Source organism: Pecten maximus, chromosome 3 (assembly GCF_902652985.1).
Source record: "Pecten maximus chromosome 3, xPecMax1.1, whole genome shotgun sequence".
Lineage (NCBI taxonomy): Eukaryota > Metazoa > Mollusca > Bivalvia > Pectinida > Pectinidae > Pecten > Pecten maximus.
This window is the reverse complement of record NC_047017.1, coordinates 17,592,577-17,614,310: the sequence shown is the minus strand read 5'-3', so window position 1 is coordinate 17,614,310 and position 21,734 is coordinate 17,592,577. Positions and strand designations below refer to the sequence as shown.

General features: G+C 40.8%; 1 protein-coding gene across 1 annotated transcript in view; it reads right to left on the bottom strand.

The window, feature by feature from the left end:
* The window catches only part of LOC117323406 (E3 ubiquitin-protein ligase FANCL-like), a 36,535-nt gene that overhangs the window by 3,231 nt on the left and 11,570 nt on the right, over positions 1–21,734 (bottom strand). Inside the window, exons 5-13 of the mRNA XM_033878607.1 lie at positions 11,126–11,223; positions 8,709–8,805; positions 8,175–8,243; positions 7,458–7,608; positions 4,469–4,552; positions 4,164–4,209; positions 1,525–1,606; positions 916–1,032; positions 318–389 (exon numbers count right to left, since the gene is read on the bottom strand). Coding sequence (XP_033734498.1) covers positions 318–389; positions 916–1,032; positions 1,525–1,606; positions 4,164–4,209; positions 4,469–4,552; positions 7,458–7,608; positions 8,175–8,243; positions 8,709–8,805; positions 11,126–11,223 — 816 coding nt within the window. The remainder of the gene's footprint in view (positions 1–317; positions 390–915; positions 1,033–1,524; positions 1,607–4,163; positions 4,210–4,468; positions 4,553–7,457; positions 7,609–8,174; positions 8,244–8,708; positions 8,806–11,125; positions 11,224–21,734) is intronic.

The following is a 21,734-nucleotide window of genomic DNA, read 5'->3' as shown; positions in this document are numbered from 1 at the left end:
TTTTGAGAAAACAGGTCTCTCAGTTTCAACATATCTTTAGTGGTTCAAAATTTACATACAGTTAAAAATTGCCAATGCAATACATTTCAAACTAATAAAGATTAGAACCAAATTCCTCGATTTAAGATCAAGTCATAAATTTCTTTTTCAAAATATTTTTTATAGATCTAACAAAACAATATACAGTTAAATTTCTATCATCACTCAAATTTCAATAACTTCACAAGTAGGTAACAGAAACACCTCACATAAATGCTGCCATGTTTTAAGGATATTCTATATCTTCAATACTTTAAGGATCGACATTCATAGCTTACCTTACTGCAGTAGGGACAGTCCCCAAATATGGTGTTGAAGCTTTGTCTACTGGAAGGTAAGGCTCTCAGCCACTGTAACAATCACAATATTATTACATCAGGGAGTGAATAGATTTATCTGTGCCATATCAACTGTTACACCAACTAAATAAATTAATCCTACTCATATTAACATTTGGTATCTGTCTACATGCGGGGTTCATCATTTTGGCAAGTTAAAACAACAAATAAAATTACAAAATCATTGCACTTTTTTCTATTCTTATAGAAATGTTGACTGGGTGTTTTTACTTTGATGTGCTTTGTACCATTTTATAGATTTATAGGTACTCGCGATCCAGACCCCAGTTTCATCAACGTTCTTTAACTGAAGGAAACTCTTAAATTTCACATTTTCCATGGAAAAAAGCATTAAATATTTAACAGAAAGTTCTTAACAGAATTGTTTTTTCCGTAACTCCGATCATGTTTTTCTATAAAACAATTCTAAACAAAAGAGTTTCCTTAAGTTGAGGGATGTTGATGAAACTAGGGACTGTATTTGCTGACATGGGAATAATGATTTGGAGGACAGTGTTAACCTCGGACAGTGACTTACCTCGTACAGACAGGTTTGGTGGAAAGGCTGTCCACAGCGAGCGTCACTACAGGCCTGGTTTGGAAGCTCTGTATCAAGTCTATAGGCATAACATATCCCACACTCAACACTGAACTCCTACAACAGAACCAAATATGTTAAAAGTAATCTTAGGAAGCTCTGTATAAAGTCTATAGGCATAGCATATCCCACAATCAACACTAAACTCCTACAACAGAACCAAATAAGTTATAATTAATCTTAGGAAGCTCTGTATAAAGTCGATAGGCATAACATATCCCACAATCAACACTGAACTCCTACAACAGAACCAAATAAGTTAAAATTAATCTTAGGAAGCTCTGTATCAAGTCGATAGGCATAGCATATCCCACAATCAACACTGAACTCCTACAACAGAACCAAATAAGTTAAAATTAGACTTTAGTAAGCTCTAGATCAAGTCGATAGGCTATGATAACATATCCCACACCCAACACTGAATTCCTCCAACAGAACCAAGTATGATGCCTGCTAAAAATGAATCTTGTTAATTTTTGGTAACCATTTGTCACCTGATTAAACCAAATTTTATATTCCATTCGTTTTTTTCAAGAACTGGGTACTGACCTCTTTACTGGATGTGGCAGGGGAAGGTAACTCTGTTCCCAGCAGTACCTGTAAATTCTCCAACAAACCTTTCTGTTCATCCCTACAAAGTAAAGCCACCCAGTTACCATCATCAGTAATCATAACCCACACTCCTGATGCTCATGGACAGATATCGTAAAATGATTGGTCACTTTTCATTGTTTTACCGAAAAATATTTCTTTGAAAATTTTGACCAATCAGAAGACTGCTTTCTCAGGAGTTTCAGTTTGACAATTACAGTAACAGCAGCCTCCATGGGTTATCTTTCGATATTGAAACTCTAGAACACATAAAACAAGAGGCCCATGGGGCCTGTATCGCTCACCTGGTTGGATTTGACCAAATGTCAAAATAATGTTCATGTTCAATTTGTTAATACATATACAAAAATGTACTCTCTGAAAGACCATATGGATTATTTTTACACAATAATGGTGTTTAAAGAAACTAAGTCCCTTAGGGTGGGGAAAACCCTTTGGCCTATTTTTACATAAGAATTGTGTTTATCCCTTAATGCCCAGCGATACTATACATAGTTATGGGATTGAGGGTCACAGTAACCATTTATGCAAAATCTGTTCCCCCATCACCATGGATGTTTCTGACCAAATTGGGTTCAAATCCATTTAAAACTCAAATCTCTATTTCCCCTATTTGGCCCCTCCCTTCAGGCCCCTTGGGGGTCAGAGTCAATATTTATATAAACTCTTCCCCCTTCCCCTAAGGATATTCCAGACCAAATTTGGTTCAAATCCATTCATAACTTTATGAAAAATAGCGATTTAAAGGATAAACCCCTATTTCCCTATTTGGCCCCGTCCCTCAGGCCCCTGAGGGTACAGAGTAAAAATTTATCCAAACTCGGTTCCCATTCTCCCAAGGATGTTCTTGACCAAATTTGGTTAAAATCCATTTAAAACTTTATGGCAAATAGCAATTTAAAGACTAATCTCTATTTCCCCTATTTGGCCCCGCCCCTCAGGCCCCTCAATATTTATACAAACTCTTTCCCCCCCTTCCTCTCTGGATGTTCCTGACCAAATTTAGTTAAAATCCATTCGTAACTTAATAATTAATAGCGATTTAAAGGATTAACCCCTATTTTCCCTATCGGACCCCACTCCTCAGTCCCCTGGGGATTCAGAGTAAAAATTTATACCAACTCGGTTCCCCTTCTCCAATGAATATTCCTGACCATATTTGGTTAAAATCCATTTAAAACTTTATGACTAGTAGCAATTAAAGGCTAATCTCTATTTCCCCTACTTGGCCCCGCCCCTTAGGCCCCTAGGGGTACAGAGTAAAAATTCATATAAACTCTGTTCCCCCTCCCCTCAAGGATGTTCCTGACCAAATTTGGTGAAAAGCTATTCAATACTTTAGGACTAGTAGCGATTTAAAGGAGTAACCCTATTTCCCCTATTTGGCCCCGCCCCTCGGGCCCCTGGGGGTTGAGAATAAAGATTTAAACAAACTCTGTTCCTCTTCCCCCAAGGATGTTCCTGACCAAATTTGGTTCAAATTCATTAACAACTTTATGACTAGTAGCGATTTAAAGGAGTAACCCTATTTCCCCTATTTGGCCCCGCCCCTCAGGCCCCTGGGGGTTCAGAGTAAAAATGTATACAAACTCTGTTTCCTTTCTGCCAAGGATGTTACTGACCAAATTTGGTTCAAATTCATTCATAACTTTATGACTAGTAGCAATTTAAAGGAGTAACCCTATTTCCCCTATTTGGCCCCGCCCCTCAGGCCCCTGGGGGTTCAGAGTAAAAATTTATACAAACTCTGTTCACCTTCTGCCAAGGATGTTCCTGACCAAATTTGGTTCAAATTCATTCATAACTTTATGACTAGTAGCAATTTAAAGGAGTAACCCTATTTCCCCTATTTGGCCCCGCCCCTCAGGTCCCTGGGGGTTCAGAGTAAAAATTTATACAAACTCTGTTCCCCTTCTGCCAAGAATGTTCCTGACCAAATTTGGTTCAAATTCATTTATAACTTTATGACTAGTAGCGATTTAAAGGAGTAACCCTATTTCCCCTATTTGGCCCCGCCCCTCAGGCCCCTGGGGGATCAGAGTAAAAATTTATAAAAACTCTGTTCCCTTTCTGCCAAGGATGCTACTGACCAAATTTGGTTCAAATTCATTCATAACTTTATGACTAGTAGTGATTTAAAGGAGTAACTCTATTTCCCCTATTTGGCCCTGCCCCTCAGGTCCCTGGGGGTTCAGAGTAAAAATTTATACAAACTCTGTTCACCTTCTGCCAAGGATGTTCCTGACCAAATTTGGTTCAAATTCATTCATAACTTTATGACTAGTAGCGATTTAAAGGATTAACCCTATTTCCCCTATTTGGCCCCGCCCCTCAGGCCCCTGGGGGTTCACAGTAAAAATGTATACAAACTCTGTTCCCCTTCCCCCAAGGATGTTCCTGACCAAATTTTGTGAAAATCCCTTCAATACTTTAGGACTAGTAGCAATTTAAAGAAAAAGTTGACGGACGACGGACGCCGGACGCCGGACGCCGGACGACGGACGCTGCACCATGGCATAAGCTCACCGGCCCTTTGGGCCAGGTGAGCTAAAAACTGCAATGTATATTGTACTTACCACAGATGGAGATTTGAGTTGAGGCTCTCTCGCAGAGGTACGACAGCTACAACATGTCATAATGTTTAAAAGAACTTGAAAACTTAACAGTAAACACATTAAAGCTCTAAAAGCACTTCGATAAAATCGCAAGTAAACTATTTTAAGAAGAAAAATATCTTCTTCTTTTTCAACTGCATTACATGTATCAAGTCATTATTTTTGATGCAATGTGAAAATATTACTCAATGAAAATAATTAAGTGATAAAAAACACTACTTTTATTTTTCTAATAGAATGAAAAATTAGAATGAACTTGAACTGACCTTGATCGGCACCTAGGAATCTACATTCTGGTAACACCCTGGGATGACGGTAGTCAACACTGATCTGTATTGACACGCTGGTTGCTATGGATACAAACATAACCTCCATGAATTATCACCTAGGTTTGTTGTGTATATATAATTATCATATGTTGTGAAGTTAGTACAAAACCTCTTATCACCACTCACTGAACAATTAGTAATCCCCAAAGTTTATTTTTGTAAAATAATTGGTATAGAGTCTATAGAATCACTACTTTTTTATATTTATTTACCATCTTTATCCAGAAACAAGCCCAGAAAACGAACACATCAACTTGAACTCAAAATAAAGGGTGGGCTTATTGTAGGACAATGTAATAACAAAGTAGGGGAGTGGGCTTATTGTAGGACAACAGAATAATGATGTAGGGGAGTGGGCTTATTGTAGGACAATGTAATAACAAAGTAGGGGTGTGGGCTTATTGAAGGACAATGTAATGACAAAGTAGTGGAGTGGGCTTATTGTAGGACAATGTACAAAGTAGGGGAGTGGGCTTATTGTAGGACAATGTAATAACAAAGTAGGGGAGTGGGCTTATTGTAGGACAATGTAATAACAAAGTAGGGGTGGGCTTATTGTAGGACAATGTAATAACAAAGTAGGGGGTGGGCTTATTGTAGGACAATGTAATAACAAAGTAGGGGAGTGGGCTTATTGTAGGACAATGTAATAACAAAGTAGGGGTGGGCTTATTGTAGGACAATGTAATAACAAAGTAGGGGTGGGCTTATTGTAGGACAATGTAATAACAAAGTAGGGGTGGGCTTATTGTAGGACAATGAATTATCATTTGCATTTTTAATGAACTGCAATAAACCTTGGTTGGCTTATGAGGAGACATTAGCTTATTAGCAGATATAAGAATATATTATATTCTAAACCACACTAACCTACACTTCCTAAGTCTGTATAAGTCTTAGTTTATAATATTGAAGTTCAAGTTATTTTTTTAATCTATGAAACTTATACATTCACACCATGACTTGGAAAGAGTTTGGTTTATTTTGTTTAACATTTAACAGCCAGGGTCAAATAATGTGAATTGTCATGACAATATTCTGTCTATAGACAAAGGAAAGGCGGACATAACTTCTGTGGAATATGCAGATCAAAGAAGTAAGTAAAGGTGCACATTGTGTGCTGACTACATCAGTGACCCTTTGAAAAGTTTGTATGACTGTAGGGGGAGTTGTTCGGACAAGATTCTGTCTACAGACATAGGAAAAGGGCCATGCTACCATAAAGATGCATGTACATGGACAAAAAACAAGCATACTGGGTATTGCTATAGCTAGACATGTCCCCTACAGGCCACCACTAAAAATAGAAACAGTGACCTTGACCCAAAACCTCTGAAACTTGAACTTGTCTGAGATATCATGGTTCTTTATCATTGTGTGAGTTTTTATCAAAAACTTTGGTGTTAGGTAGATAACATACAGATGTACATACAGGGGACAGAAACCTAGAGTCAACATAAGCTTCAGTGTGTGACTAATAAGTACAAGTGTACTTCTTTAATGTGTGGTTAATAAGTGAAGGTGTACTTCTTCAGTGTGTGACTAACAAGTGCAGGTTACTTCAGTGTGTGACTAATTAGTGCAGGTAACTTCAGTTTGTGACTTATTAGTGCAGATGTACATCAGTGTGTGACTATATATAACGTGCAGGTGAAATTCAGTGTGTGACTAATTAGTGCAGGTAACTTCAGTTTGTGAGTTATAAGTGCAGATGTACATCAGTGTGTCTCTAAAGTGCAGGTGAAATTCAGTGTGTGACTATTAAGTGCAGGTAAAATTCAGTGTGTGACTAATAAATGCAGGTGTACATCAGTGTGTGACTAATAAGTGCAGGTGCAATTCAGTGTGTGACTAATTATTGCAGGTTGCTTCAGTGTGTTACTAATTATTGCAGGTGTACTACAGTATGTGACTAATAAGTGCAGGTGTACATCAGTGTGTGGCTAATAAGTACTGGTGTACATCAGTGTGTGACTATTAAGTGCAGGTGAAATTCAGTGTGTGACTAATAAGTGCAGGTGTACATCAGTGTGTGTACTTCTACAGTGTGAGCTGACATGTGGAAAAACATTTTATTGAAATTCTTTGCACTAGATAACTGGGAAACCCATATCTTTTTATTTATATGTATACCAGATATACCAGAATGTAATTTTTTGATGTGTGATATTGATGATTCCTACCCAGACTATATCTGTATCAATCTAACTCTCTTTCATCACTCCATCATCTACAGATATATACACCTGTTACACCGGATCTACCCCTATAGATTGTCTGATACATACTAAATACCTTCTAAAAATGATCATCAAAGTATGATTGATCAGCCCCTATCAGTACAGACACATCCTCATATCACCAACAACTTACAGTTGTGGCCCCTATATACACTACATACATCACCACTGTCACACAAACCCTATAAAAAACCACTGTCATTAATTATATGATTGTGTAACTGAACAAGAATAATATCACCTGTTGCATCAGTGATTGAATGCCTAAATTAAATTGAAACAAAGACCAATTTATTCCAGCTCTCGATTATAGTTTATAGTACATGTGACCTTAAAAGAAGGTCAAGTCATTCACATGAACAAATTTCGTAGCCCTTCACCTGAGCATGTTAAAGGATCAATATCAGGTCTCAGGGTCTTTTTGGTTATTAAGAAATTGTCATTTAAAGATTTTAGCATCTCTAATCCTGTGACCTTGAATGTAAGTCAAGGTTGTTCATTTGAACAAACTTGGTACCCTTCACTCCAGCATGCTAAAGGCCCAATATCAGGTCTGTTGGCTTCTTTGTTATTGAGAAGACTTTAGCATATTTGACTCCTGTGACCTTGAATGTGGGTCAAGGTCATTCATTTGAACAAAATTAGTAAATCTGAGGGTAAATACAGGTACACAATATGGTACTCACACACTGCGATTCTTCTGTAAGTGGCACTGTACACAGGTTTCTCCGGCTCCAGGATCCAAGTCTTCCTATCTAGCTCTTCCATGACATCAATAAAGTCCTGATACGAGTCCATGGCCACCTCAAACTGTTCATACAACCATTCCAGGTTGCTCTGCAGAAGACAAAGTCATCAGATATTATTGTGTAGCCCTAGAAACATGGATTTTTATTTGATTGAAGTGCAGATTAGTTAGGTATAACCTAATTGAAAAATCAGAGACATTACAGATGGAAAATTTTTGTCCCATGGGTAAGGCAGTGGGAAACACCCTTGTGTTTGTCACCTCGGCGCAATGTTTCGATTCCCGATCAGATTAGAGAAGGCATGGGAGATCACCTGCTCAACAAAATGGGTTTTCTTCAGTTATACCAGTTTCTTCTCACAGTTAAACCCTTCATAAACATATCCAGGCCCTCAATGGTGATTACTTTCAGTTGAATTAACTTGTTTTACAACTATTGTAAAATAAATAAATTCACAGTTTTTCTTGCCCAGCTTAGACAAGCATGAATTTCAAATTACAAATGGAACTTGATGTCCTGTAATAATTCCAGAGTAAGAATGAACTTGTTACTTATTAAATGTCTTAAATTTGAAACTTACACAATAAACTTGTTATTTATCAAATGTTTTAAATTTGAAACTTACACAATAAATATCTAAAGTGTATGACTTACTGTGGATTTCCATTGTATATGAAACTGGCCAGGCAGGTCGACTACACATTTGGGGGCGACGCGTGGATGCTGTAAATTAGGGATAAACTTCAAATTAACATTGTGGAAGACTTAAAATGATTTTACATCACTCTCTTGATATCCAATTTTTCGTTCATGTAAGTTTTCCACCACACATAATTATTATTATCTAACAGATGATGGCGTGAGCCTTGTAAGAGAGTACTACTAACATACTAATATATCAATTTTTCGAATACATTTTGCTTTCATCAACATTTTTAATACACCCATCAATATTTCTAATAAATAAATCAATATTTCTAATACACCCAGGTTAGTGTCAGGAAGACCATATCTTGAAAATGATATATTGATTACATTTTTTCTGTGATCTTATATCGGAATTTCTTCTGGCACAGTAAAAAGATATTGAAGTTATAAAATCCTTCATATCAATAGATTCAAAGTGTTCAACATGAAAAAGAGTGTTCTGAATTTAATGGGTAGCATCACCAAATTGTTCATACTTACTTGTGGACTAAGAGTAACCTTCAGAATGTGTTGTCTCCCCTTTTTATCTTTACACTGAAGCTCCAGTGTTTGGAACCTTGCATCAATGGATACCAACCTGTAAATATCCATCAGTATCTGTTATTGTCCACACAAATCAAAACATCAAGATTGTATATCACTTTCATTTGATACACATTTCACATTGTACATGTAGTAGCTGATGTACACCACCACATGATTTACCAGGTATTACCACCTGTTATTTGTTTAATGCATTTGTCCCATATGGCCTTGAAACAGAGACAAAGTCATTCATTAAAACAAAGTTTCAGCTTTTATCAAGCAGGATTTATAAAAAAAAAATATAAATTCAGTCTTATGTTTCTGAGGATATTGTTCAAAGGTGTTTCACCTTCTTAAGATTTTCCTGTCCCATCCCAGGTGTTCCCCATCCATACAATGTAGGACTTCCCTGTCCCATCCCAGGTGTTCCCCTCCATACAATGTAGGACTTCCCTGTCCCATCCCAGATGTTCCCCATCCAGACAATATAGGACTTCCCAGTCCCATCCCAGGTGTTCCCCATCCATATAATGTAGGACTTCCCTGTCCCATCCCATGTGTTCCCCTCCATACATGTAGGACTTCCCTGTCCCCTCCCAGGTGTTCCCCCTCCATACAATGTAGGACTTCCCTGTTCCATCCCAGGTGTTCCCCATCCATACAATGTAGGACTTCCCTGTCCAATCCCAGGTGTTTCCCCTCCATACAATGTAGGACTTCCCAGTCCCATCCCAGGTGTCCTCCTCCATACAATGTAGGACTTCCCAGTCCCATCCCAGGTGTTCCCCCTCCATACAATGTAGGACTTCCCTGTCCCATCCCAGGTGTTCCCCCTCCATACAATGAAGGACTTCCTGCCCCATCCATATAATGTAGGACTTCCTGCCCCATCCAAAGTGTTCCCAATCCAGACAATATAGGACTTCCCTGTCCCATCCCAGGTGGTCCCTCTCCATACAATGTAGGACTTCCTGTCCTATCCCAGGTGTTCCCCCTCAAAACAATGAAGGACTTCCCTGCCCCATCCCAGGTGTTCCCCCTCAAAACAATGTAGGACTTCCCTGTCCAATCCCAGGTGTTCCCCATCCATACAATGTAGGACTTCCCTGTCCCATCCCAGGTGTTCCCCCACTAGACAATGTAGGACTTCCCTGTCCAATCCCAGGTGTTCCACCTCCAGACAATGTAGGACTTCCCTGTCCAATCCCAGGTGTTCCCCCTCCAGACAATGTAAGACTTCCTTGTCCAATCCCAGGTGTTCCCCATCCATACAATGTAGGACTTCCCTGTCCCATCCCAGATGTTCCCCATCCCTACAATGTAGGACTTCCCTGTCCCATCCCAGGTGTTCCCCCTCCAGACAATGTAGGACTTCCTGCCCCATCCCATGTGTTCCCCATCCAGACAATATAGGACTTCCCTGTCCCATCCCAGGTGTTCCCCCTCCATACAATGTAGGACTTCCTGTCCCTTCCCATGTGTTCCCCCTCAAAACAATGTAGGACTTCCTGTCCCATCCCAGGTGTTCCCCCTCAAAACAATGCAGGACTTCCCTGTCCCATCCCAGGTGTTCCCCATCCATACAATGTAGGACTTACCTGTCCCATCCCAGGTGTTCCCCCTCCATACAATGTAGGACTTCCCTGTCCAACCCCAGGTGTTCCCCATCCATACAATGTAGGACTTCCCTATCCCATCCCAGGTGTTCCCCATCAATAGAATGTAGGACTTCCCTGTCCAATCCCAGGTGTTCCCCCACCAGACAATGTAGGACTTCCCTGTCTAATCCCAGGTGTTCCCCCTCCAGACAATGTAGGACTTCACTGTCCAATCCCAGGTGTTCCCCCTCCAGACAATATAGGACTTCCCTGTCCCTTCCCATGTGTTCCCCCTCAAAACAATGTAGGACATCCTCTCCCATCCCAGGTGTTCCCCCTCAAAACAATGTAGGACTTCCCTGCCCCATCCCATGTGTTCCCCATCCAGACAATGTAGGACTTCCCTGCCCCATCCCATGTGTTCCCCATCCAGACAATATAGGACTTCCCTGTCCCTTCCCATGTGTTCCCCCTCAAAACAATGTAGGACTTCCACTCCAATCCCAGGTGTTTCCCCACCAGACAATGTAGGACTTCCCTGCCCCCTCCCAGGTGTTTCCCCACCAGACAATGTAGGACTTCCCTGTCCAATCCCAGGTGTTCCCCCTCCATACAATGTAAGACTTCTCTGTCCAATCCCAGGTGTTCCACTTCATTAGGACTTACCTGTCCCATCCCAGGTGTCACCTTCCTAGGACTTACCTGTCCCATCCCTGGTGTCACCTTTCTAGGACTTACCTGTCCCATCCCTGGTGTCACCTTCCTATGACTTACCTGTCCCATCCCAGGTGTTCCACCTCCCCCAGGAGTTGTGCACACACCTGACTGCTTCCTCTCTGCTGGACCTGTTGTCTCCCTTCCAATTGTCTTTCCTGCAGATATCACACATTATAATATTGTATTAATATATATAGTTCACTAATTTGCTAGTTCATAGCTAATAGCAAATACATGTAGTTCATGGGTGTCTGAAGTTTTGATATAAATCTGCAGCTCAGTTTGCAAGCCCTAACACCAACAACTGTTGACATTTTGATATCATCTTAAATTCAAGATTATTAGAGATGAAACATCTGCCCCAACTTGGTCACAGGATGAATAGAAGTATACATCACCATTTTGATAATGTTTAATGTTTGGATAACTATATTCCCATATAAAGGTTTAGGTCAGGGAATCAAGAAATGGGGTATAACTGCTAGGAATATCATTGAAATGAAAAATGTGTCATAAGAACACATTAGCAGGAGTAATATAACCTCAAAACCTACAGGACACCCTGATTTCAGTATACCAACCCCCATCCGACCCCCAAACCCTGAAGAAAGAGAAGGTGACCCTGACAATGGGGCCAATCATGCTATTATTGGAAACAGTCCAAGGTGTTTCCAGTGCAATGATACATCTGAAGATTCAAGAAAATCTCCATTAATACTACCTCTAGAGTGTTGACATTACAAAGAGTGTGACGGACAGGAAACACTCATAATACCCCCAACACAGACAAACAACATGTACAGGACACACTCATAATACCCCCAACACAGACAAACAACATGTACAGGACACACTCATAATACTCCCAACACAGACATACAACATGTACAGGACACACTCAATACTCCCAACACAGACAAACAACATGTACAGGACACACTCAATACCCCCAACACAGACAAACAACATGTACAGGATACACTCAATACCCCCAACACAGACATACAACATGTACAGGACACACTCAATACCCCCAACACAGACATACAACATGTACAGGACACACTCAATACCCCCAACACAGACATACAACATGTACAGGACACACTCAATACCCCCAACACAGACAAACAACATGTACAGGACACACTCAATACCCCCAACACAGACAAACAACATGTACAGGACACACTCAATACCCCCAACACAGACAAACAACATGTACAGGACACACTCAATACCCCCAACACAGACAAACAACATGTACAGGACACACTCAATACCCCCAACACAGACAAACAACATGTACAGGACACACTCAATACCCCCAACACAGACAAACAATATGTACAGGACACACTCATAATACTCCCAACACAGACAAACAACATGTACAGGACACACTCAATACCCCCAACACAGACAAACAACATGTACAGGACACACTCAATACCCCCAACACAGACATACAACATGTACAGGACACACTCAATACCCCCAACACAGACAAACAACATGTACAGGATACACTCAATACCCCCAACACAGACAAACAACATGTACAGGACACACTCAATACCCCCAACACAGACATACAACATGTACAGGACACACTCAATACTCCCAACACAGACATACAACATGTACAGGACACACTCATAATACTCCCAACACAGACAAACAACATGTACAGGACACACTCATAATACTCCCAACACAGACAAACAACATGTACAGGACACACTCATAATACTCCCAACACAGACAAACAACATATACAGGACACACTCAATACCCCCAACACAGACAAACAACATGTACAGGACACACTCAATACCCCCAACACAGATAAAACAACATGTACAGGACACACTCATAATACTCCCAACACAGACATACAACATGTACAGGACACACTCAATACCCCCAACACAGACATACAACATGTACAGGACACACTCAATACCCCCAACACAGACATACAACATGTACAGGATACACTCAATACCCCCAACACAGACATACAACATGTACAGGACACACTCAATACCCCCAACACAGACAAACAACATGTACAGGACACACTCAATACCCCCAAGTTAACACTGAATACAGATTCTCAATTTACAGATAGAAGGAAGAATGAAGTAATATGTTAATGTACTTAGTGGTATATTTTCTATTGATGACGATAAATAAGATACACAACTCTTGATGCTATTTCTGATCAATACTACATAATTGGTGGAGACACCAATGACAACTGTACAGAGGTGTTATATGGTGGAGTCACCAATGACAACTGTACTGAGGTGTTATATGGTGGAGTTACCAATGACAACTGTACTGAGGTGTTATATGATTGAGTCACCAATGACTGTACTGAGGTGTTATATGGTGGAGTCACCAATGACAACTGTACTGAGGTGTTATATGGTGGAATCACCAATGACAACTGTACTGAGGTGTTATATGGTGGAGTCACCAATGACAACTGTACTGAGGTGTTATATGGTGGAGTCACCAATGACAACTGTACTGAGGTGTTATATGGCGGAATCACCAATGACAACTGTACTGAGGTGTTATATGGTGGAGTCACCAATGACAACTGTACAGAGGTGATATATGATTGAGTCACCAACAACCTGAGGTGTTATATGATTGAGTCACCAACAACAACTGTACTGAGGTGTTATATGGTGGAGTCACCAACAACAACTGTACTGAGGTGTTATATGGTGAAGTCACCAATGACAACTGTACTGAGGTGTTATATGGTGGAGTCACCATTGACAACTGTACTGAGGTGTTATATGGTGGAGTCAATAATGACAACTGTACTGAGGTGTTATATGATGGAGTCACCATTGACAACTGTACTGAGGTGTTATATGGTGGAGTCAATAATGACAACTGTACTGAGGTGTTATATGATGGAGTCACCATTGACAACTGTACTGAGGTGTTATATGGTGGAATCACCAATGACAACTGTACAGAGGTGTTATATGTTGGAGTTCCATTGACAACTGTACTGAGGTGTTATATGGTGGAGTCACCAATGACAACTGTACTGAGGTGTTATATGATTGAGTCACCAACAACAACTGTACTGAGGTGTTATATGATTGAGTCACCAACAACAACTGTACTGAGGTGTTATATGATTGAGTCACCAATGACAACTGTACTGAGGTGTTATATGGTGGAGTCACCAATGACAACTGTACTGAGGTGTTATATGGTGGAGTCACCAATGACAGCTGTACTGAGGTGTTATATGGTGGAGTCACCAATGACAACTGTACTGAGGTGTTATATGGTGGAGTCACCATTGACAACTGTACTGAGGTGTTATATGATGGAGTCACCATTGACAACTGTACTGAGGTGTTATATGGTGGAGTCAATAATGACAACTGTACTGAGGTGTTATATGGTGGAGTCACCAATGACAACTGTACTGAGGTGTTATATCGTGGAGTCACCAATGACAGCTGTACTGAGGTGTTATATGGTGGAGTCACCAATGACAACTGTACTGAGGTGTTATATGGTGGAGTCACCATTGACAACTGTACTGAGGTGTTATATGATGGAGTCACCATTGACAACTGTACTGAGGTGTTATATAGTGGAGTCTATTATGACAACTGTACTGAGGTGTTATATGGTGGAGTCACCAATGACAACTGTACTGAGGTGTTATATGGTGGAGTCACCATTGACAACTGTACTGAGGTGTTATATGATGGAGTCACCAATGACAACTGTACTGAGGTGTTATATGATGGAGTCACCAATGACAACTGTACTGAGGTGTTTTATGATGGAGTCACCAATGACAACTGTACTGAGGTGTTATATGGTGGAGTCACCAATGACAGCTGTACTGAGGTGTTATATGGTGGAGTCACCAATGACAACTGTACTGAGGTGTTATATGGTGGAGTCACCATTGACAACTGTACTGAGGTGTTATATGATGGAGTCACCATTGACAGCTGTACTGAGGTGTTATATGGTGGAGTCACCAATGACAACTGTACTGAGGTGTTATATGGTGGAGTCACCATTGACAACTGTACTGAGGTGTTATATGATGGAGTCACCATTGACAACTGTACTGAGGTGTTATATGGTGGAGTCAATAATGACAACTGTACTGAGGTGTTATATAATGGAGTCACCATTGACAACTGTACTGAGGTGTTATATGGTGGAGTCAATAATGACAACTGTACTGAGGTGTTATATGGTGGAGTCACCATTGACAACTGTACTGAGGTGTTATATAGTGGAGTCTATTATGACAACTGTACTGAGGTGTTATATGGTGGAGTCACCAATGACAACTGTACTGAGGTGTTATATGGTGGAGTCACCGTGACAACTGTACTGAGGTGTTATATGGTGGAGTCAATAATGACAACTGTACTGAGGTGTTATATGATGGAGTCACCATTGACAACTGTACTGAGGTGTTATATGGTGGAATCACCAATGACAACTGTACAGAGGTGTTATATGTTGGAGTTCCATTGACAACTGTACTGAGGTGTTATATGGTGGAGTCACCAATGACAACTGTACTGAGGTGTTATATGATTGAGTCACCAACAACAACTGTACTGAGGTGTTATATGATTGAGTCACCAACAACAACTGTACTGAGGTGTTATATGATTGAGTCACCAATGACAACTGTACTGAGGTGTTATATGGTGGAGTCACCAATGACAACTGTACTGAGGTGTTATATGGTGGAGTCACCAATGACAACTGTACTGAGGTGTTATATGGTGGAGTCACCAATGACAACTGTACTGAGGTGTTATATGGTGGAGTCACCATTGACAACTGTACTGAGGTGTTATATGATGGAGTCACCATTGACAACTGTACTGAGGTGTTATATGGTGGAGTCAATAATGACAACTGTACTGAGGTGTTATATGGTGGAGTCACCAATGACAACTGTACTGAGGTGTTATATGGTGGAGTCACCAATGACAGCTGTACTGAGGTGTTATATGGTGGAGTCACCAATGACAACTGTACTGAGGTGTTATATGGTGGAGTCACCATTGACAACTGTACTGAGGTGTTATATGATGGAGTCACCATTGACAACTGTACTGAGGTGTTATATAGTGGAGTCTATTATGACAACTGTACTGAGGTGTTATATGGTGGAGTCACCAATGACAACTGTACTGAGGTGTTATATGGTGGAGTCACCATTGACAACTGTACTGAGGTGTTATATGATGGAGTCACCAATGACAACTGTACTGAGGTGTTATATGATGGAGTCACCAATGACAACTGTACTGAGGTGTTTTATGATGGAGTCACCAATGACAACTGTACTGAGGTGTTATATGGTGGAGTCACCAATGACAGCTGTACTGAGGTGTTATATGGTGGAGTCACCAATGACAACTGTACTGAGGTGTTATATGGTGGAGTCACCATTGACAACTGTACTGAGGTGTTATATGATGGAGTCACCATTGACAGCTGTACTGAGGTGTTATATGGTGGAGTCACCAATGACAACTGTACTGAGGTGTTATATGGTGGAGTCACCATTGACAACTGTACTGAGGTGTTATATGATGGAGTCACCATTGACAACTGTACTGAGGTGTTATATGGTGGAGTCAATAATGACAACTGTACTGAGGTGTTATATAATGGAGTCACCATTGACAACTGTACTGAGGTGTTATATGGTGGAGTCAATAATGACAACTGTACTGAGGTGTTATATGGTGGAGTCACCATTGACAACTGTACTGAGGTGTTGTATGGTGGAGTCACCATTGACAACTGTACTGAGGTGTTATATGGTGGAGTCACCATTGACAACTGTACTGAGGTGTTATATGGTGGAGTCACACCAATGACAACTGTACTGAGGTGTTATACGGTGGAGTCACCAATGACTGTACTGAGGTGTTATATGATGGAGTCACCATTGACAACTGTACTGAGGTGTTATATGGTGGAGTCACCATTGACAACTGTACGGAGGTGTTTTATGGTGGAGTCAATAATGACAACTGTACTGAGGTGTTATATGATGGAGTCACCATTGACAACTGTACTGAGGTGTTATATGATATGGGAGTCACAAATGACAACTGTACTGAGGTGTTATATGATGGAGTCACCAATGACAACTGTACTGAGGTGTTATAATATTGTGGAGTCACCAATGACAACTGTACTGAGGTGTTATATGATGGGAGTCACCAATGACAACTGTACTGAGGTGTTATATGGTGGAGTCACCAATGACAACTGTACTGAGGTGTTATATGATGGAGTCACCAATGACAACTGTACTGAGGTGTTATATGATGGAGTCACCAATGACGACTGTACTGAGGTGTTATATGATGGAGTCACCAATGACAACTGTACTGAGGTGTTATATGATGGAGTCACCAATGACAACTGTACTGAGGTGTTATATGATGGAGTCACCAATGACAACTGTACTGAGGTGTTTTATGATGGAGTCACCAATGACAACTGTACTGAGGTGTTATATGGTGGAGTCACCAATGACAACTGTACTGAGATGTTTTATGGTGGAGTCACCATGACAACTGTACTGAGGTGTTATATGGTGGAGTCACCAATGACAACTGTACTGAGGTGTTATATGGTGGAGTCACCAATGACAACTGTACTGAGGTGTTATATGATGGAGTCACACCAATGACAACTGTACTGAGGTGTCATATGGTGGAATCACCAATGACAACTGTACTGAGGTGTTATATGGTGGAGTCACCAATGACAGCTGTACTGAGGTGTTATATGGTGGAGTCACCAATGACAGCTGTACTGAGGTGTTATATGGTGGAGTCACCAATGACAACTGTACTGAGGTGTTATATGGTGGAGTCACCATTGACAACTGTACTGAGGTGTTATATGGTGGAATCACCAATGACAACTGTACTGAGGTGTTATATGGTGGAGTCACCAATGACAACTGTACTGAGGTGTTATATGATGGAGTCACCAATGACAACTGTACTGAGGTGTTATATGATGGAGTCACCAATGACAACTGTACGGAGGAGTTATATGGTGGAGTCACCATTGACAACTGTACTGAGGTGTTATATGATGGAGTCACCAATGACAACTGTACGGAGGTGTTATATGATGGAGTCACCAATGACAACTGTACTGAGGTGTTATATGGTGGAGTCACCATTGACAACTGTACTGAGGTGTTATATGGTGGAATCACCAATGACAACTGTACTGAGGTGTTATATGGTGGAGTCACCAATGACAACTGTACTGAGGTGTTATATGATGGAGTCACCAATGACAACTGTACTGAGGTGTTATATGATGGAGTCACCAATGACAACTGTACTGAGGTGGTATATGGTGGAGTCACCAATGACAACTGTACTGAGGTGTTTTATGATGGAGTCACCAATGACAACTGTACTGAGGTGTTATATGATGGAGTTACCAATGACAACTGTACTAAGGTGTTATATGGTGGAGTCACCAATGACAACTGTACTGAGGTGGTATATGATGGAGTTACCAATGACAACTGTACTGAGGTGTTATATGATGGAGTCACCAATGACAACTGTACTGAGGTGTTTTATGATGGAGTCACCATTGACAACTGTACTGAGGTGTTATATGATGGAGTCACACCAATGACAACTGTACTGAGGTGTTATATGGTGGAATCACCAATGACAACTGTACTGAGGTGTTATATGGTGGAGTCACAAATGACAACTGTACTGAGGTGTTATATGATGGAGTCACCAATGACAACTGTACGGAGGAGTTATATGGTGGAGTCACCATTGACAACTGTACTGAGGTGTTATATGATGGAGTCACCAATGACAACTGTACGGAGGTGTTATATGATGGAGTCACCAATGACAACTGTACTGAGGTGTCATATGGTGGAGTCACCAATGACAACTGTACTGAGGGGTTATATGGTGGAATCACCAATGACAACTGTACTGAGGTGTTATATGGTGGAGTCACCAATGACAACTGTACTGAGGTGTTATATGATGGAGTCACACCAATGACAACTGTACTGAGGTGTTATATGGTGGAGTCACCAATGACAACTGTACTGAGGTGTTATATTGTGGAGTCACCATTGACAACTGTACTGAGGTGTTATATGGTGGAGTCACCATTGACAACTGTACTGAGGTGTTATATGATGGAGTCACACCAATGACAACTGTACTGAGGTGTTATATGATGGAGTCACACCAATGACAACTGTACTGAGGTGTTATATGATGGAGTCACCAATGACAACTGTACTGAGGTGTTATATGATGGAGTCACACCAATGACAACTATACTGAGGTGTCATATGGTGGAGTCACCAATGACAACTGTACTGAGGTGTTATATGGTGGAATCACCATTGACAACTGAACTGAGGTGTTATATGATGGAGTCACCAATGACAACTGTACTGAGGTGTCATATGGTGGAGTCACCAATGACAACTGTACTGAGGTGTTATATGGTGGAATCACCAATGACAACTGTACTGAGGTGTTATATGGTGGAGTCACCAATGACAACTGTACTGAGGTGTTATATGATGGAGTCACAATGACAACTGTACTGAGGTGGTATATGGTGGAGTCACCAATGACAACTGTACTGAGGTGTTTTATGATGGAGTCACCAATGACAACTGTACTGAGGTGTTATATGATGGAGTTACCAATGACAACTGTACTGAGGTGTTATATGGTGGAGTCACCAATGACAACTGTACTGAGGTGGTATATGATGGAGTTACCAATGACAACTGTACTGAGGTGTTATATGATGGAGTCACCAATGACAACTGTACTGAGGTGTTTTATGATGGAGTCACCATTGACAACTGTACTGAGGTGTTATATGATGGAGTCACACCAATGACAACTGTACTGAGGTGTTATATGGTGGAATCACCAATGACAACTGTACTGAGGTGTTATATGGTGGAGTCACAAATGACAACTGTACTGAGGTGTTATATGGTGGAGTCACCAATGACAACTGTACTGAGGTGTTATATTGTGGAGTCACCATTGACAACTGTACTGAGGTGTTATATGGTGGAGTCACCATTGACAACTGTACTGAGGTGTTATATGATGGAGTCACACCAATGACAACTGTACTGAGGTGTTATATGATGGAGTCACACCAATGACAACTGTACTGAGGTGTTATATGATGGAGTCACCAATGACAACTGTACTGAGGTGTTATATGATGGAGTCACACCAATGACAACTATACTGAGGTGTCATATGGTGGAGTCACCAATGACAACTGTACTGAGGTGTTATATGGTGGAATCACCATTGACAACTGAACTGAGGTGTTATATGATGGAGTCACCAATGACAACTGTACTGAGGTGTCATATGGTGGAGTCACCAATGACAACTGTACTGAGGTGTTATATGGTGGAATCACCAATGACAACTGTACTGAGGTGTTATATGGTGGAGTCACCAATGACAACTGTACTGAGGTGTTATATGATGGAGTCACACCAATGACAACTGTACTGAGGTGTTATATGGTGGAGTCACCAATGACAACTGTACTGAGGTGTTATATTGTGGAGTCACCATTGACAACTGTACTGAGGTGTTATATGGTGGAGTCACCATTGACAACTGTACTGAGGTGTTATATGATGGAGTCACACCAATGACAACTGTACTGAGGAGTTATATGATGGAGTCACACCAATTACAACTGTACTGAGGTGTTATATGGTGGAGTCACACCAATGACAACTGTACTGAGGAGTTATATGATGGAGTCACACCAATGACAACTGTACTGAGGTGTTATATGATGGAGTCACACCAATGACAACTGTACTGAGGTGTTATATGGTGGAGTCACACCAATGACAACTGTACTGAGGAGTTATATGATGGAGTCACACCAATGACAACTGTACTGAGGTGTTATATGATGGAGTCACCAATGACAACTGTACTGAGGTGTTATATGGTGGAGTCACCAATGACAACTGTACTGAGGTGTTATATGATGGAGTCACCAATGACAACTGTACTGAGGTGTTATATGGTGGAGTCACCAATGACAACTGTACTGAGGTGTTATATGGTGGAGTCACCAATGACAACTGTACTGAGGTGTTATATGGTGGAATCACCAATGGCAACTGTACTGAGGTGTTATATGGTGGAGTCACCAATGACAACTGTACTGAGGTGTTATATGATGGAGTCACACCAATGACAACTGTACTGAGGTGTTATATGGTGGAGTCACCAATGACAACTGTACTGAGGTGTTATATGGTGGAGTCACCAATGACAACTGTACTGAGGTGTTATATGGTGGAGTCACCAATGACAACTGTACTGAGGTGTTATATGGTGGAATCACCATTGACAACTGAACTGAGGTGTTATATGATGGAGTCACCAATGACAACTGTACTGAGGTGTTATATGGTGGAGTCACCAATGACAACTGTACTGAGGTGTTATATGATGGAGTCACACCAATGACAACTGTACTGAGGTGTTATATGGTGGAGTCACCAATGACAACTGTACTGAAGTGTTATATGATTGAG